This window comes from Mobula birostris, chromosome 12 (assembly GCF_030028105.1).
Source record: "Mobula birostris isolate sMobBir1 chromosome 12, sMobBir1.hap1, whole genome shotgun sequence".
Lineage (NCBI taxonomy): Eukaryota > Metazoa > Chordata > Chondrichthyes > Myliobatiformes > Myliobatidae > Mobula > Mobula birostris.
Window position 1 is genome coordinate 28,595,260 of NC_092381.1, and position 18,137 is coordinate 28,613,396.

General features: G+C 41.0%; 1 protein-coding gene across 3 annotated transcripts in view; it reads left to right on the forward strand.

Annotated features, from left to right (window-relative positions):
- Positions 1–18,137, forward strand: part of LOC140205810 (glycogen debranching enzyme-like) — a 99,242-nt gene that overhangs the window by 61,250 nt on the left and 19,855 nt on the right. For all 3 annotated transcript variants that reach the window (XM_072273521.1, XM_072273523.1, XM_072273522.1), the window contains exons 23-26: positions 4,418–4,551; positions 12,699–12,874; positions 13,440–13,542; positions 14,773–14,998. In XM_072273521.1, coding sequence (XP_072129622.1) covers positions 4,418–4,551; positions 12,699–12,874; positions 13,440–13,542; positions 14,773–14,998 — 639 coding nt within the window. The remainder of the gene's footprint in view (positions 1–4,417; positions 4,552–12,698; positions 12,875–13,439; positions 13,543–14,772; positions 14,999–18,137) is intronic.

Genomic DNA, 18,137 nt, shown 5'->3' on the forward strand with positions numbered 1-18,137 from the left:
AAAGTCTGTGACACATCATAATTTAAACCTCTGGTTTTGCTATTGTAGGCCTCAACAGCAGCTTTGTTCATCAGCTGAATTGCTGAAACACTCTTATCTTGGAGAGGTGTCAACATACCCGCATTGTTTACAAAACTCAGTACCATCAGCAGGCTGATGAGAATCATGTATGCATTATGAAAGAGGCCAAACAATCTCTTTATCAACTTTCTCCGACTTACCTGCATAACATTACACTGAATAACAGCATGACCTTGCAGGTGCTTACTTCCAAATGTCCAAACAAAATTCCACAGACGAGCACATCCCTTCTCAGCAGGCCTCTGTCTGCAAGCAGGGTCAAAGGTTGCGCAACAATCCAACCTTTCCCAGCACTTTATCCAAAAGTCCAGGAACAGCACTTTTCCCATTATTTTCAGCAACACCGACCTCATCAATTTCCACTTCTTCACCAACCTTTAAAACACTACTTAATACAAGTGACTGAGAATCCTCACATTCCACTGGTAACAAAGTTAACCCCTTATTCACTGAACCAAGATCATCTGACACACAAAGACTGCATTCCTTTTCAACCAAGTCAGACACTTCAGACTTTAACTGAGCTTTAACATAAGGTTCAGGACTCTGTGAATTCACTTCCATAACCTGAACACATTCAATCGGAACAGTTGCCTCTTCTGGGCTGTCATCCCTTGTCCCAATTTCAAATTCAAGGTCACCCCAAACCTCCCAGCTTTTCTCTGGCAAACTCTCATCTGGAGTAAACTCAACCCCGTGGGCTAAAACTTTTTTGTCTGCTTTCTTATCAAACCCCTTCAGGGTAGCGGCATCCTCTGCATCTGGGTATGCCCTTACCTCATCAGGAACACACCTTTTAAATTCACCACACAAAACAAGCCCTTCTGAGCTGCAAAAATCACCAGGGTCTGACACTAAACCTCTTTGCTGCTGCCTCTCTATCTTTTCCAGCTTGAACAGCCTCTGCTTGCCTGCCACGTGATCTTCACATTGCCATTTCTCCCTTTCAAACTGTCTCCGTTTTTCTGCCTCTTTCCGTTTTTCTGCCTATTGTCTCTGTCTTGCTGCCACTTGTCTCTGTTTTGCTGCTTCGTCGCTCCGTTCTGCTGCCTCTGCTCTGTTTTGCTGCTTCTCTAGCCTCTCTCTTGAACTGTTTTAATTTCAATTCATACTCCATTCTTAATTTTTCCAACTGAAGCTGAAGCTCATTCTCAATAAGTTTACCTTCCACGAACCTTTTCAACACCTCCTCATAAAACGTTCCTTTATCTATATAATGCTGGGCTATTATCGTGTGCATCTGAGCTTTCCTCATTATAGTGGTCACCTTTAGTTTTAACTTTTGAGCAATTCCCAACAGCACAACCCTCGTAACATCATCCAACTCTTCCGGGGTTGGTTCCAACATAAACTCCTCAACACTAACATCCATTTTTGATGTATTTCCACATAACCAAATCAAAATGGATTTTCCCCAATCAATTCAAAGCAGCCTCCTGACCAATTTGTTCATATCACGGACGCAGGCCCCAATTTTGTGAGGGACCCGGGACCGGAATAAAGAACCAGCAGAGATGGAAAACACTTTGGGGTCCAGTATTGCTATAAACTAATAATATTTATTAGTAACAACCCAATACAGTAATATAAATGTAGATAAATCAAACAGGTTAGCAATGATTATATATATCAGTAAGTGTGGAAATATATGTATGAAAAACCAAGCTTCTTTAAACCTAGGGGTAAAAAGATACAGTCTTATGATGATGAGTAAAGTTCAGTTCGGTTCGTGGTATTGAGTTGAGTAGTGATAGAGAGAGAGAGGGAGAAATTTGAGTCTGCAGGTGAGCTGACGCCATCGATCTTTCTGTTGTCCTTCGAAATCTTTTAAGAGTCACCAACTGTGACTTTAACAAAGAGAACCGGTTTTCTGTGGTGGAGCTATCCCCCAGGCAAGGGTGGACACATGGACAACTCCCCACCAGTCAACCCTTTTCCTCTTTCCACTGCAAGAGCGATGGATCGATCCGCCTGATCGATCCTCCAAAACCCACTTTTTCTGTGGGCACAACAATGCTCATTCAGTGTCCAAAACATGTGTCTGAGGTCTGTATCATCTGACCTCCTATTTTATCCTCCCATGCTGAGCATCAACTGTCATTCAAGTAATCCCTCCTTCCTCTCTGTGAAGAAATGCACAAGCAGGCAAAAAGTCCTTGAAGTATCAACAACCTGTCTTCCGTCACCATAGCAACTTTCGAGCTGCTCGGTGCCATCTCTCTCCAACTCAGCAGAAATCCAAAAGTTAATGAGTTCTTAAAGTGACAGGCCAACAGTTAATCTTCATCCATGCGTGTCTGTCTCTGTCTGTCTCTGTCTCTGTCTCTGTCTCTCTCTCTCTCTCTCTCTCTTTTTTTTTCAAAAGCACAGTTAATAGGAGTAATCCAGGATCCCATTACAAAACAAAAGGTCTGTCTTGAAGGAACTGTGTTGGCCTCTGTACTGATGGTCTCCCATCAGTGGTTGGTTCCATGAGGTTTCATTTCTCATGTTTTAAAAAAGGGAGAAAATCCGACATTGTCACAACACACTGCTTTCTTCACAGAGAGGTACTCTTGGAGCTGTAATGAGAAAAGTCCTAGATGATGCCTCAAAAGTAGTTAACTTTATTAAAGAAAGACCAGATCACTGGAGAATGATTTAAAATAACTGTGTGAAATACTAGATGAAGTCCACATCAGTTCCTGCTACAAACAGAAATCCGGTGGCTAAGCAGAGGAAAAGTTCTCAACAGGGTGTTTGAGCTGAAAGGTGAATTGCAGGAGAACTTTCAAGAAAATAATTGAAGATGATGAATTGTCTACTTAACACATTTTTCATCATATGAGCCAGTTGAACAAGTTTCTGCAAGACCCTGGAGAAAATGTTTTGACTCAAGTGACAAGATTCTTGGATTTAAAAGGAAACTGAATCTTTGGGAAAAATCATGTTGCAGAAGGAAATCTGCTGGTTGGGCTTGAGAGTAAGTAAGGATATCAGAAAGTCTCGAGTCATATTGAAAACCACCTAGAAGAACTGCAGAACAAAATTGAACAATATTTTTCCTTCCTGTCAATGCAAGTGTATGACTGGGTGAGGGACCCTATCCCTGAATCTTCTGCTCAGCCTGAGAACTTGAATTAGAAAGAAGAGGAAGAACTTTGTGAGGTGCATTCTAATTGTCCACTCAAGATGAGATTTACTGACCTGCCCCTGGCCATGTTCTAGATTTCTATGAAAGGGGAGTATTCTGCCATTCATACGAAAGCAGCAAACACTATACTGCAATTTTCAATTTCCTATATGTGTGAGCAAGCTTTTTCTTGTTTAACAAGCATCAAGCAAAGATAGAAATTGTCTCACTTCAATTGCAGGCGAAATCCATGTGTGCTTATTATATTTGTCTTATGAGTTTTTAAAATTTATGAAAGGGAAAGAAAGATTTTTTTCAAGAAAGGTTGACTAAAAATTCATTCCCTACTCAAAAGAGCAATGACAATTATTTTTTCATTGTTATATATACAACGTACTGATCACACTGTGATCATACTGTGAGCTGAAGATATAACATTTTTTTTTATGCAGGGGTTCCCTGTGACCTGAAAATTATCTCAAGGGTTCCTCCAGAGAAAGGCTGCTCTAGAGTATCCATATATCTCTCTGCAGCGTGACATTCCCCTGTTCTTTACTGCAGTGTTACAAAGCCATTTCACTATTTCCTACAATGCTGTAGAAGAAACAATATATCAGTGGATAAGGATAATGCTGGTACAGGGGTATTCCAGTGCTTTATGTCAAGAGTGCATGTAAAACTAACCTAGGTAATTGTCTGAAATAACTGTACTGAATTTAATAATGCACAACAGATCAGAATGTGTTAACAATCTGATAGTGGGATATATTACATCCCTCTGCTGCAGGGTCCTGATGCAGGATTTAAGTCCATAAGACATGAGAGTGGAACTGGGTCATTCATCCCATCAAGAGAATTGAGACGCAGCCTCAGAATGGAAAGTTGTCCCTTTAGAACAGGGATGAGAAGGAATTGATTTAGCCTGAGGGTGCTGAATCCGTGGAATTTATTTATAGATGGCTATGGAGGGCAGGTGATTGGGTGTTTTCAAGTGGAGGTTCAAGGGCATCAAAAGATATGGGGAGAAGGCAAGAGAATGAGGTTGAGCAGGATAATATATCAGCCATGATGGAATGGCATAACAGGTTCGATGGGACAAATGGCCTAATTCTGCTCCTATTCCTTATGAATGATATTAATATCTAATTTGAAACCCCACAAATTGGTTAACTTCTAACTGTACTTGCTAGAAATCTATTATCTCAATGTTCTCTTTTCTACCAGGTTGGTGAATGGTTTGAAGCAATGTTTTCTTACCTCAAAGTCCTTCCCCGTTACCTTATTCCATGCTACTTTGATGCAATCCTCATAGGAGCTTACTCAGTTATCATGGATATAACTTGGGACCGAATGTCTAGGTGAGTATTGTTAACAGAGCAAAAAATACATCAACATGTAAAGGTAACACTGCTATGCAAGTATACTTCATGTCAAAAGTCTGCACATAAAAATAACCTAGATCTGTACCAGCTCTGCTGGATTTAATAATGCATCACTCAAGAATTTGTTAACATCTCACAATGGAGAATATTGCCTAAGTAGAGATTAAGATGTTAAATTTGATACCAGGTTTCAGAGGGAGATTAGAGAGGGTCATGAATCAAGCTTTGAAGTTTAAATCAATTTAAGAAGACAAAATGGACTTGGCTTATAATCAGTAAAACAAGCAAAGACAGAAAGTGAGATTAGAGGGGTTTGTGGAAGAGATATTATTACCATATTGTTTTTTTTTCCACTCTCTTTGTAAAACCTCACATAGCAGCTGCGATGAGCATCATCATGTGAGACATCGTGATCAAATGGAGCAGAACTAGCAAACCATCTGCATCATTGATGTGCCATAAAGATGCAGACATCTTCATCGTCCTTCCCTCTTATTCACACCCTTCCACCCCTATCTTGTCTTGTGTGACTGATTATGTACTCAGTACAAGACTATTTTCCCGGTGTAATGACATGATGTTGAGATGTTTGGAGGAGTACTGGGATCTTGAAGCACATGCCATCAACATCCTAGCAGTCTCCATTGAGCAGCATTTCAACTGGACTAATCAGATAAATATGAGAGCAGTCTCCTGCAACAATGACTTACCTTCTAAATCACGCAAAGCCATTTCATCACCTTGGAGGCATGAGCCATAAATGTGATGGAATACTCTTGGTAAGCCAAAATCACTGCAGCTCTTAAGTAGATTGAAGCTCAACACTATCCAGAACAAAGTGGCCTGCTTTGTTGGTACTCCATCCTCCACCCTCAACCCTAATTATTCCTTTCCTCCATCACCAGCTCACAGAAGAGGCAAGCTGGGATGATAAGGGATTTGTTGGGGGAACAGAAAAGGGGTTCTGTGGATGAGAACGAGGTTCCTGGATTGGATATTGCCACCCAGGTGCCGGGGTCTGGGGTATTTCAGATAGAGTCCTCAGCATTCTTAAGTGGGAGGGTGGAAAAGGTCATGGTCTATGTAGGAACCAATGACATAGGTAGCAAAAGTGATGAGGCTCTGCAAAGTCAGTTCAGGGAGTTAGGTGCTAAGTTAAAGGGCAGGACCTCGAGGGCCATGATCTCAGTATTGCTACCCATGCTACATGCTAGTGAGGCCAGAAACGCAAAGTTTATATAGTTTTGCAGAATCTCGTCACTCTTCTACCTATATAATCAGTTTCTACTTGGACCATGACCTCTGGCTATCCACTATCCCACTTAAGAGTGCTGAGGACTCGATCTGGGATAGCTAAGGAGTTGGTGTAGGAGAGAGGGCATCAAATTTTTGGATCATCGTGCTCTTGTCCAGGGAAGGTGGGATGTACAGAAGAGACAGTTTGCACTTGCACTGGAGGGGGACTAATATCATACTGGGAAAGTTTGCTAGTGCTGCATGGGTTGGGGGGGTGGGGGAGGGAGGGAGTAGGTTTAAACAAGAGTTGCAGGGGGATTTGAACCAGAGTGCCAGAACAGGTTGTGGAGACAAATGTTGTTAAGGTCTCAGACAAAGATGGGAATCAAAAGGTTGAGCATGCTGCAGCAAATGTCCTGAGCTGTGTATATTTCAATGCAAGAAATATCTTAGGAAAGGCAGATGAGCTCTGGACATGGATCAACATGGGATTATAATACTGTACTTACTAGTGAGATGAGTGCAGGAGGGGCAAGACTGACAGTTCAGTGTTTTAGGGTTCAGTTGTTTTAGAGTCGATAGAACAGGAGGGATTAAAGGAAGACTGGTGGAATTACTGGTCAGGAAAAATGTTGCGGCAGTGCTCCATCAGGACAGACCAGAGAACTTGATTAGTGAGGTGTTAAGAATGAAACTGAGAAATAAGAAAGGTATGACCACGTCAATGGGTCTATATTACAGATCATCCAACCATCCTAAGGATTTAGAGGAACAAATCTGTAATGAGATCGTAGACCATTGCAAGAAACTTCAGGTTGTTATAGTAGGTAATTCTGACTTTCCATATAATGACATACGGTAAAAGGACTAGATGAGACAGAGTTTGTCAAAGTTCCCTGAATCATTATGTAGAAGTGCCAATGAAAGAGTGTGCATTTCTTGATCTGCTATTAGGGAATGAGGCAGGGCAGGTGACATAAGTTTGCATAGGGAGACACTTTGCATTTAGTGTTTACAATGCCATTAGTTTCAAAGTAAATATGCAAAAAGATACACCTGGTCTGCAGGTTAGGATTCAAAATTAGAAAGAGACCAATTTTGATGGTATCAGAAAAAGAACTGGCAGGTGTGAATTGGGACAGCCTGTTTTCCGTCAAAGGTGTACTTGATAAGTGGGAGGCCTTCAAAGGTGAAATTTTGAGAGTACAAAGCTTAAGAGGTAAAAATAACAGGTTTAGGGAACGTTGGTTTTCAAGAGATATTGATGTCCGGTTAAGAAAAAAAAAAGAGGTGCACAGCAGGTATAGGCAGGTAGGACCAAATGAGGTACTTATGGAGTATAAGAAATGCAAGAGAATACTTAACAAAGCAATCAGGAAGGCTAAAAGAAGGTATGACGTTGCCAGAGCAGACAAGGTGAAGGAGAATCCTAAGGAATTCTACACATGTTAAGAGCAAAAGGATTACAAGGAACAAAATTGATCCTCTGGAAGATTAGAATGGTAATGCGTGTGTGGAGCCAAAAGAGATTGGGGAGATCATAAATCAATTTTTTGCATCTATGTTTGCTTGGGAGACAGACACAGAAGTGAGGCAAAGTGGCAGTGAGGTCTTGGACCTTATACAGATTACAGAGGAGGGGGCAATTTAGGGTAGATAAATCGCCAGGGCCTGACAAGGTGATCCCTTGAACCTGCAGGAGGCAAGTGCAGAAATTGCAGGGGCTCTAGCAGTGATATTTAAATCATCTTTAGCAACAGAAGAGGTACCAGAGGATTGGAGATTAAGTAATGTTGTTCCACTGCTTAAAAAAGGCCCTAAAGATAAACCAGGAAATTATAGGCTGTATCAGTAGTGAGAAAGTTATTGGAATGAACTCTTAAGAGTATTTGTGTATCTGCATAGATACAGACTGATTAGGGTATGGCTTCGAGCATGGGAGGTCATGTCAAGGAGGTTACCTGGAAAGTTGATGGAGGCAAGGCATTGGATGTTGTCTACATGGACTTTAGTAAGGCATTTGACAAGATCCCACATGGAAGGTTGGTCAAGCAGGTTCAGTTATTTGGCATGCAAGATGAGGTAGTGAATTGATTTAAACATTGGCTTTGTGGGAGAAGCCAGGGAGTGGGAGTAGATGGTTCCCTCTCCACTGTGACCAGTGGAGTTCCATGGGAATTGGTGTTGGGTCTGATGTTGTTTGTCATCTATAATCAATAATCTGGATGATAATGTGGTTAAATGGATTGACAGATTTGCGGATGATGCCAAGATTTGGGGTATAGTGGAAGAATATCAGAGCTTGCAACTGGATCTGGATCAGCTGGAAAAAGTGCAGATGGAATTTAATGCAGATAAGCACAAGGTGTTGCATTTCAGTAGGAGCAACCAGGGTGGGTCTTACACAGTGAATGTTAGGACACTGAGGAATATTGTGGAACAAAGGGATCTAGGAATGCAGGTACATAATTCATTGAAAGTAGATGGTGTCGTAAAGAAAGCTTTTGGTACATTGGCCTTCATAAATCAAAGTATTGAGTATAGGAGATGGGATGTTACGTTGAAGTTGTTTAAGATGTTGTTGAGGCTGAATTTGGAGCATTGTGTGCAGTTTTCGTCACCTATCCACAGGAAAGAAGTAAACAAGGTAGGAAGAGTGCAGAGAAAATTTACAAGGATGTTGCTGAGATGGGAGGACCTGAGTTATGAGGAAAGATTGAATAAGATTGATTCATAAGACCATAAGATATAGGAATAGAATTAGGCCTTTCGGCCCATCAGGTCTGCTCTGGCATTTCATCATGGCTGATCCAATTTTCCTTTCAGCCCCAATCTACTGTCTTCTCCCCGTATCCATTCATGCCCTGACTGATCAAGAATTTATCAATCTTCGCCTTAAATATACATAAAGACTTGGCCTCCACAGCTGCAAAGAACTCCACAGATTCACCACCCTCTGGCTAAAGAAATTCCTCCTCATCTCCATTCTAAAAGGACGACCCTCTATTCTGAGGCTGTAGCTTCTGGTCATAGACAATCCCTCCATAGGAAACACCCTCTTCACATCCACTCCATCTAGGCCTTTCACCATTCGATAGGTTTCAATGAGGTCTCCTCTCATTCTTCTGAATTCCAGTAAATACAGGCCCAGAGCCATCAAACACTCTTCATATGACAAGCCATTCAATCTTTGAATCATTTTCGTGAACCTTCTTTGAACCCTCTCCAGTTTCAGCATATCCCTTCTAAGATAAGGGACCCAGACCTCCAAGTGAGGCCTCACCAGGGCTTGATAAAGGTTCAACATTACATCCTTGCTTTTATATTCTAGTCCTCTTGAAATGAATGCTAACATTGCATTTACCTTCCTCACCACAGAATCAAATTAACATTTAGGGAATCCTGCATAAGGACTCCCAAGTCCCTTTGTGTTTCAGTTTTTTGTATTTTCTCTCCATTTCGAAAATAGTCAACCCTTTCATTTCATTTCAAATTACATGACTATACACTTCCCAACACTGTATTCCATCTGCCATTTCTTTGTCGTCTCCTAATCTGTCTAAGTCTTTCTGTAGCCTCTCTACTTCCTCAAAACTACCTGCCCCTCCACCTATCTTCATTTCATCTGCAAACTTTGCAACAAAGTCAACAACTTTATCATCCAAATCTTTGACATATCACATAAAAAGAATTGATCCCAACTCAGACCCCTGTGTAACAGCACTAGTCACCAGCAGCCAGTCAGAAAAGGCTCCCTTTAATCCCACTCTTTGCCCCCTGACTATTAGCCACTGCTTTATTTATGCTACAATCTTTCCTGTGATACCATGGGCTCGTAGCTTGTTAAGCAGCCTTATGCATGGCACCTTGTCAAAGGCCTTCTGAAAATCCAGGTACACAAGATCAACTGATTCTCTTTGTCTATCCTGCTTGTTATGTCTTCAAAGAATTACAACTGATTTGCCAGGCAAGATTTTCCCCTAAGGAAACCATGCTGACTACGGCCTATTTTACCATGTGTCTCCAAGTACCCTGAGACCCCATCCTTAATAATCAACTCCAACGTCTTCCCAACCACTGACGTCAGACTACTAGCCTATGGTTTCCTTTCTTCTGCCTCTTTCCCTTCTTGAACATCTGGCACTCAGAAGGCAACTTGCCATCTGGGAATCTCGTTCTCAACTACAGAACCTCTTGTCCATTCCCCTAACTAATGAATCCCCTATCACCACAGCGTGTATCTTCTTCCTCCTTCCTGTCTGAGTCACAGAGGCAGACTCAGTGCCAGAGACTCTACCATTGTGACTTTTTCTGTTAGGTCATTCCCACCAACAGTATCCGAAGTGTTATACCTGTTGTTGAGGGGAATAGCTACAGGTACACTCTGCACTGGCTCCTTAACCCCTTTCTGCTTACTATCACCCAGTTTCCTGTGTCCTGCACCTTGAGTGTAACTACCTCTCTATATGTCCTATCTATCAGTCCTTCAGCCTCCTCAATTATCTGGAGTTCATCCAGTTCCAGCTCCAACTCCTTAATGCTGTTTGTTAGAAGCTGCAGCTGAATGCATTTCTCGCAGTTGTAGTCGTCAGGGGTACTGGAGGTCTCCCTGCCTTTCCCACATCCCACAAGAGGAGCATTACACTATCCTCACTGTCATCTCTACCTAGTTGAGCAGATGTAAAGAAGAGAAGAAAAAAAAATAAACTTGAGCTTTTCTTTCCCTGAGTGAAGCCTCAAAGAGCTAAAACCTTAGGATCACCACTCTGACTATGTACACTCCTTGGAATATAGAAGATTGAGGGGAGATTTGATAGAGGTATACAACTTTATGAGAGATATAGATAGGGTAAGAACAAGCAAACTTTTTCCACTGAGGTTGGGTGGGACTACAGTCAGAGGTCATGGGTTAAGGGTGAAAGGTGAGAAGTTTAAGGGGAACATGAGAGTATCGTGAGAGTGTGGAATGAGCTGCTAGCACAGGTGGAGCATGCAAGCTCAATTTCAACGTTTAAGAGAAGCTTGGATAGGGGCCTGGATGATAAGACTACCAGTGGCTATGGTCCTGGTGTAGGTCATTGGGAGTAAGCAGTTTAAATAGTTTGGCATGGACTAGAAGGGCTGAAGAGCCTTTTTCTGTGCTGTATTTTTCTATGACTCTATAAGACTCCTCATTGCCTCTGAACATGATTTACAGCTGAATTACTATCCTCTCTTTATCACTGGGTCTAAATCTTAGAACTACTTCCCCAACAGCATTATGGGCTTACCTTTACCAGTGAGAAGACAGCTCGGTTTGAGAAGAGCAGTAGGGACGGATAATAAACATAGGCTTTACTAATAAAACCCAGATCCCAAAAATGAATAAAGAAATATGGTGGGGTATGTGAAATTATGCCTATCTGGTGTTTGCAGGTGCACTAAGTTAGAGATAACCTTGTAACACTGTTTAGAAATGGACCAAAAGTGCAAATCAAAAGGATAAAAATCCTTTATAAATGCTTTAAAAAGCTGAGGCTTTATAAGGCATTGGTCAGACTGCATTTGCAGTTTTCGACCAGTTTTAGCCCCGTTATCTTAAAAGGGTTGTGCTGGCTTTAGAGAACATCTAGAGGAGATTCACAAGAATTATTCCAAGAATGAAAGGTTTAACTTGAGCATTTGATGGCTCTGAGCCTGTACTCATTTAGATTATGAAGACACGCAGTCCTCTTTTATTGTCATTTAGTAATGCATGCATTAAGAAATGATACAATATTTCCTCCGGTGTGATATCACAAAACACAGGACAGACCAAGACTGAAAAAAACTAACAAAACCACACAATTATAACATATAGTTACAACAGTGCAACATGCCATGACTTGATGAAGAAGTCCATGAGCACAGTAAAAAGTTCAAAGTTTCTCAAATGTCCCACATCTCACGCAGACGGGAGAAGGAAGAAAAACTCTCCCTGCCATGCCCGACCACGGTCCGACTCTGAGTCATCCGAAAACTTCGAGCCTCCGATCAGCTCTCTGACACCGAGTACCGAGCGCCATCTCTATCCGAACGATTCGACCTCAATCTTGGTCGCCAACAGCAGACAAAGCCAGGGGTTTTGAGGCCTTCCCTCTGAAAGATTCCCGATCACGCAGTAACAACAGCAGCGAACTGGCGTTTCAGAAATTTCTCCAGATGTTCCTCTGTGCTTTCACGTCTGTCTCCATCAAATCAGAATTGTCCATGGCCCCTATTTAACGGATACAATATCATTTTTCACCGGAGGGCTGCGCACGCGCGGCGCGCTGCTCTCTCTCCTCCCGCATGAAGGGGGATCTCATTGAAACCTATTGAATATTAAACCTAGATAGAGTGGATGTGGAGAGAATATTTTCTATAGTGGGGGGTCCTTAGGGTCAAAGGGCACAGCCTCAGGATAGGGCGGGTCCATTTAGAACAGAGATGAGGAATCTCTTTAGTCAGAGGATAATGAATCATTGCCACAGGTGACTAAGTCATTGGGTATATTTGAAGCAGAGGTTGAGAGGTTCTTAATTTGGAAGGGTGTCAAAGATTATAGGGGTGAAGACAGGAGAATGGGTTGAAAGGGACAATAAGTCAGCCATGATGGAGTGGCAGAGCAGACTAGATGGGCCAAATAGCCTAATTGTGCTCCAATTTTTTATGGTCTTCAATATTTTTCCATGACTAATGAGATATAATTATTTCCATTGGATTACCATTCAAAATTTAGTTGGTTAATCCTCAAATATGTCTATCTTTTACAATAATTCAATGCGTAAGCCTGGGACATTTAAAGCAAAATGGGTAAGTGAATGATTATTAGTAAAGAAATTGTAATTGTTAGTTCTCTGATTTCTACTTTTGTAATTTTCTCTTAGCTTTGTGCAGAATGGCTCAACATTTGTGAAGCAACTTGCTATGGCTTCACTGCAGATGTGTGGAATCGGCCGATTTCCTGTACTTCCACAACTGTCATCTTCCCTGAAAAATGTTCCCTATAGATCAAATTATATAACTGGTGAGAAAGAACAGTGCTGTGTTTCCTTAGCAGCTGGTAAGTTAGCAAAAATTAAATGTTTTGGTTCTAAACACGTTTCACAAAAACATACCCAAAGTTGCAGTTCTGGGGGTGGGGGGGGGGGAAGTCAATAAAGCTGAAAAAGTTCCCTATTTTCTTCAAAACCTTTTCTTTTGAAAGCAAGGTCATGATTCATAAATTAAATGTAAGATATTGCTATACATCTTGAACCATTACATATATTTGGTCTTCTACTGTCTATAACAGGAGTTCCAACCTTCCTTATACCATGAACCAATACCAATAAGCAAGGCATCCATGAACCCTGGTAGGGAACCCCTGCTCCATACCAAGATTATTCAAATTTTGCAAACTGACATTGTGACCAGAATATCTTTTGACTCTATAATGCACCTTTGGTTTTAATAGAAGTCTTCATTGCATCAACTTGTATAAGGTGCAGGATTTATCACTTACCAAGGAAGACTTTCCCAATATTGTAGAATAAAGTTCATTTACATTGCTAAGCCAAAAAACTATTGTGCCATTTCAGTGTTCAATTCCATCTCCTCTGATAAGGGTTTTCTTGTTTGCTATTAAGGGCTGCCGCATTTTGGTTCTGGCTTATTCCGCTGTTGGGGTAGAGATACTTTCATTTCTCTCAGAGGACTACTACTAGTCACAGGACGTACCATAGAAGCTAGGTAAGAAGAAATGATGTCCCGGAATCCTAGGTGATGGCAATACTGAAGAGGTTATTTTTCATGTTTTCCTGTGTCATTGGTAAAGAACCATCTCTACTTTAAACTCATTCCTCCTTTTTATGTCGCCAGAAATGGGTCTTCTGATCATGTTGGTCTTTCTTTCCCTTCTAAGTTTTGTTCTGCATATTCTCTCATTCTCTGTACTGTAGACATTGAGTCAGCAAACATTTCTTATAAAAATTCTTAACCACACTGTGATTGCAACGATAATCAATCTCCTGATGCTGTGAGTCAGATATTAAACCTGCATGTGATAGAAGTATACAATTATGTCATTTTGGCCTGTTTGAACTCAGAGATGACTTGGGTTAAAAGGAAAACAAAGTGTTGGAAACCGTCTGTAATCCGGGTAGTGTTTTTCCAGAGAACATTTGAAGTCTGGCGCAATTTAAAATGGTCAATAAAGACTGTAGATGGAAAACATTTTTTTACAATGTTATCACTTGGCATTCAAATAGAAAAATAAATTAATGAATGCAAGCATAATTCTGAAATTAAGCACATTAGTATCTTACAAAAAGTAAATTATTTCAGAGTGACTAAAATTTAGTGGATTTGATATACTATACTGTTAATACTGTTGGGAAATCAAGTTTAAAGCTAAAATTATTAACAGAAAAGCACATTGCCCAGATTACATCGGAAGTGGTGAGAACTCTCTTATTGTCCATTCCCAATTTTCTACTGGGGTATATTCATGAAGGAATTGCAAGCCATACTATTTGATTGACCTCTTGATTCTCTTTGTTGGGTTTGAGATTTTCATAATAAGAACATTCTTTGGATTTGCATTCTGTGTTACCTGTTCATTAAAGACAGTCTCTAAATATAGATCTATTTTTCTCTAAACACATTCTTTGTGTAAGGGCACTACTTTGTTGTGAATGATAAAACTTGCCTTCTCCAATGTAAAGTATCTGCAATATTTTGTTTTCACCTTATAATTTATCTATTGCCTGGTTTGTGTTAAAATCATCTGGTGCAAGTTCAAAATTTGATCAAAGATATTTGCTGAACATGAATCCAAATTATCAAGTACTCAAATCAAGTCAGTCTTTTTGGTTTACTGACTTGGGTCGTGTTTTGATACAAATAAAAATTAACCACATCTTTATTTTTTTTTAAATCTGCCAGTTGTTTCAGTTCTCAAATTATTTCATTTGATTATAGGAATATCATCCTTGCATTTGCTGGTACTCTACGACATGGTCTAATTCCAAATCTGCTCGGACATGGAATATATGCACGATATAATTGCAGGGATGCTGTCTGGTGGTGGCTTCAGTGCATTCAGGATTACTGCAAAATGGTTGAGAATGGATTGGAAATTCTCAAATGTCCTGTCAGTCGGCTATATCCCACTGACCGTTCCCCAGCTCTTGCTCCAGGCTCTGTGGTAATTGTTTACTTTCTTCTAGTTATTTCCAGCTTTGTATAGCTATGGTGTAACTGACTTTTTTAAAAGTGACAAGTCTTTATGATTTTATTGATGCAAAATTATCCAAGATATTTCCTTTATTACTTTATCTACATCTTCCATGTTAGGATTTGGATCTGGTAGAATTAGAACCTGGAACAGTACACTAGAGGAACAGGGCCTTCAGCCAAACACAGAGCCAAATTGAATCAAATCAAATTAAAAGAAGTTCATTTTAGTTTTCATATAAGACTATAAGATACAGGAAGAGTATTAGGCCATTTGGCCCATCAAGTCTGTTCTGCCATTTAATCATGGCTGATCTATCTTCCCCCTCAGCCCCAATCTCCTTCCTTCTCCCCGTATCCCTTCATGTCCTGACCAATCAAGAATCTATCGACCTCTGCCTTAAATTACATAAAGACTTGGCCTCCACGGCTTACTGTGGCCTAGAATTCTACAGATTCACCACTCTCTGGCTAAAGAAATTCCTCCTCATCTCTGTTCTAAAAGGACACCCCTCTATTCTGAGGCTGTGTCCTTTGGTCTTAGACTCTCCCTCCACAGAAAACATCCACTCTATCAAGGCCATTCACCATCTGATAAGTTTCAATGAGGTCACCCTCATTCTTCTGATTCTAATGAGTACAGGTCATATGCATGATTATAGTGGAAAGGAATGATACATAATCTGATGCTTCTGTCTAAAGAATAACCTGCAAACAAAAAAACTAAAAGTAATGGTCTTTTATTGTAAGTATTATCAGAAGCACAATCTTACTCGCTTATTCAAATTTGCTTGAGGCAGCAGTTATGTAGGAATGATGTCCGATGCTTCCCACCCTTGTCCACTGACGCATGCACACACCTATCTTCGAAGTTCAAAGTCTTTCAAGCTACTTATTGCAAAATGTACTTCCTCTTGTCTGCATCTAAGGTTTAAAATATTCTTTTTAATAAAACTGTGAAGATCCACTCGAGCTGGAGAAGTGTATTTAATTATCTTGTGTGATCTTGTTCACAGTTCATTCCTTTAGCACTTGCATTACGCCCCATGCATCAGCCAAATCAAACAATCTTCTGATCTTAGTTTAGAGGTTGACAGTGGTAATGAGAATTCTTCCAGCCAAATGTACAAAAATACACAAGCTGGAATGTTCCTATGAGTCAAAGATATTCCAGGGAATCGGTATTGTAAAATTGAAAAAATAGCAATAATGTGAAAAATCATTCTGTTTATGATGGCTGTCCATGTGGGTTTTGCTAAAGATCTTGTGAAAGTTTGAATATGATGCACGAAGTACAGATGTGGTAATAAAGTATCTTGGATCATAAAGAATGACTCTCAGTGAGGTGGGTATTGTGATAGAATTGAGGGAAGGGAAGATGAGGAAAAAGGAGATGAAAAGTTGGGGGTAGGCATGAAGAAGAAGTGTGGAACTTGTGCATGTCTGCGTGCGCAGACAGCTTGTGCCTGTCCGTCCTGTTTGTGCACTGAAAGATGTGATAAGTACGAGCAGTAGAGCCACATATGTCTCCAATCATCTTACCTCCTCCTTATCGTTTGACTAAGAACCTGCCTTTTTTGACTTAGAACCTGCCTTGTCATGACATTGTGCTGTTTGGTATGCAGTAAGCACTCCAGAGAAAAAGATATCATTTGTGGAAGTCTGCCATTGCTCAGAATAGAGACTGAGATCTGGAAAATCATGAGTAAGCCCTACAGTGGCAAACCTGAATGTCACTCTTACTGAACCTTAACGTTAATTTCTTGAATGACGGGAAAAAAAGTTAGCTTTATTTACCGGATTACATCAAAGCATGTGTGAAATATATTACACAATGACCAACACAGTCATCAGTCGGCTGTAAAAGAAATGGAGAGGAAACAACTCAACCTCAGTCCCTAGTATCTGTCTAAGTGGAAGAGAAGATTGAGCAATGCAATTTTAAGTATGCCCCCGAGCAACTTACAGTACTTCCTTGTTGGTGTCGGTCGGTGTCACTCCATGAGTGAATGTAACGTAAGCAAGGCATTTGACAAGGTACCCCATGCAAGGCTTATTGAGAAAGTAAGGAGGCATGGGATCCAAGAGGACATTGCTTTGTGGATCCAGAACTGGCTTGCCCACAGAAGGCAAAGAGTGGTTGTAGACAGGTCATATTCTGCATGGAGGTCAGTGTGCCTGAAGGATCTGTTCTGGGACCCCTACTCTTCGTGATTTTTATGAGTGACCTGGATGAGGAAGTGGAGGGATGGGTTAGTAAGTTTGCTGATGACACAAAGGTTGGGGGTGTTGTGAATAGTGTGGAGGGCTGTCAGAGGTTACAGCAGGACATCAATAGGATGCAAACTGGGCTGAGAAGTGGTAGATGGAGTTCAACCCAGACAAGTGTGAGGTGGTTTATTTTGGTGGGTCAAATATGATGGCAGAATATAGTATTAATGGTAAGACTCTTGGCAGTGTGGAGGATCAGAGAGATCTTGGGGTCCGAGTCCATAGGACACTCAAAGCTGCTGCACAGGTTGACTCTGTGGTTAAGAAAACATACGGTGCATTGGCCTTCGTCAATTGTGGGATTGAGTTTAGGAGCCAAGAGGTAATGTTGCAGCTATATAGGACCCTGGTCAGACCCCACTTGGAGTACTGTGCTCAGTTGTTGCCTCACTATAGGAAGGATGTGGAAGCCATAGAAAGGGTGCAGAGGAGATTTACAAGGATGTTGCCAGGATTGGGGAGCATGCCTTATGAGAATAGGTTGAGTGAACTCAGCCTTTTCTCCTTGGAGCAATGGAGGATGAGAGGTGACCTGATAGAGGTGTGTAAGATGAGAGAGGCATTGATCATATGGATAGTCACAGGCTTTTTCCCAGGGCTGAAATGACTAGCATGAGAGGGCACAGTTTTAAGGTGCTTTGACGAAGGTACAGAGGAGATGTCAGGGGTAAGTTTTTTTATGCAGAGAATGGTGAGTGCATGGAATAGGCTGCCGGCGATGGTGGTGGAGGCGGATACAATAGGGTCTTTTAAGAGATTGCTGGACAGGTACATGGAGCTCAGAAAAATAGAGGGCTATGGGTAACCCTAGGTAATTTCCAAGGTAAAGACATGTTCGG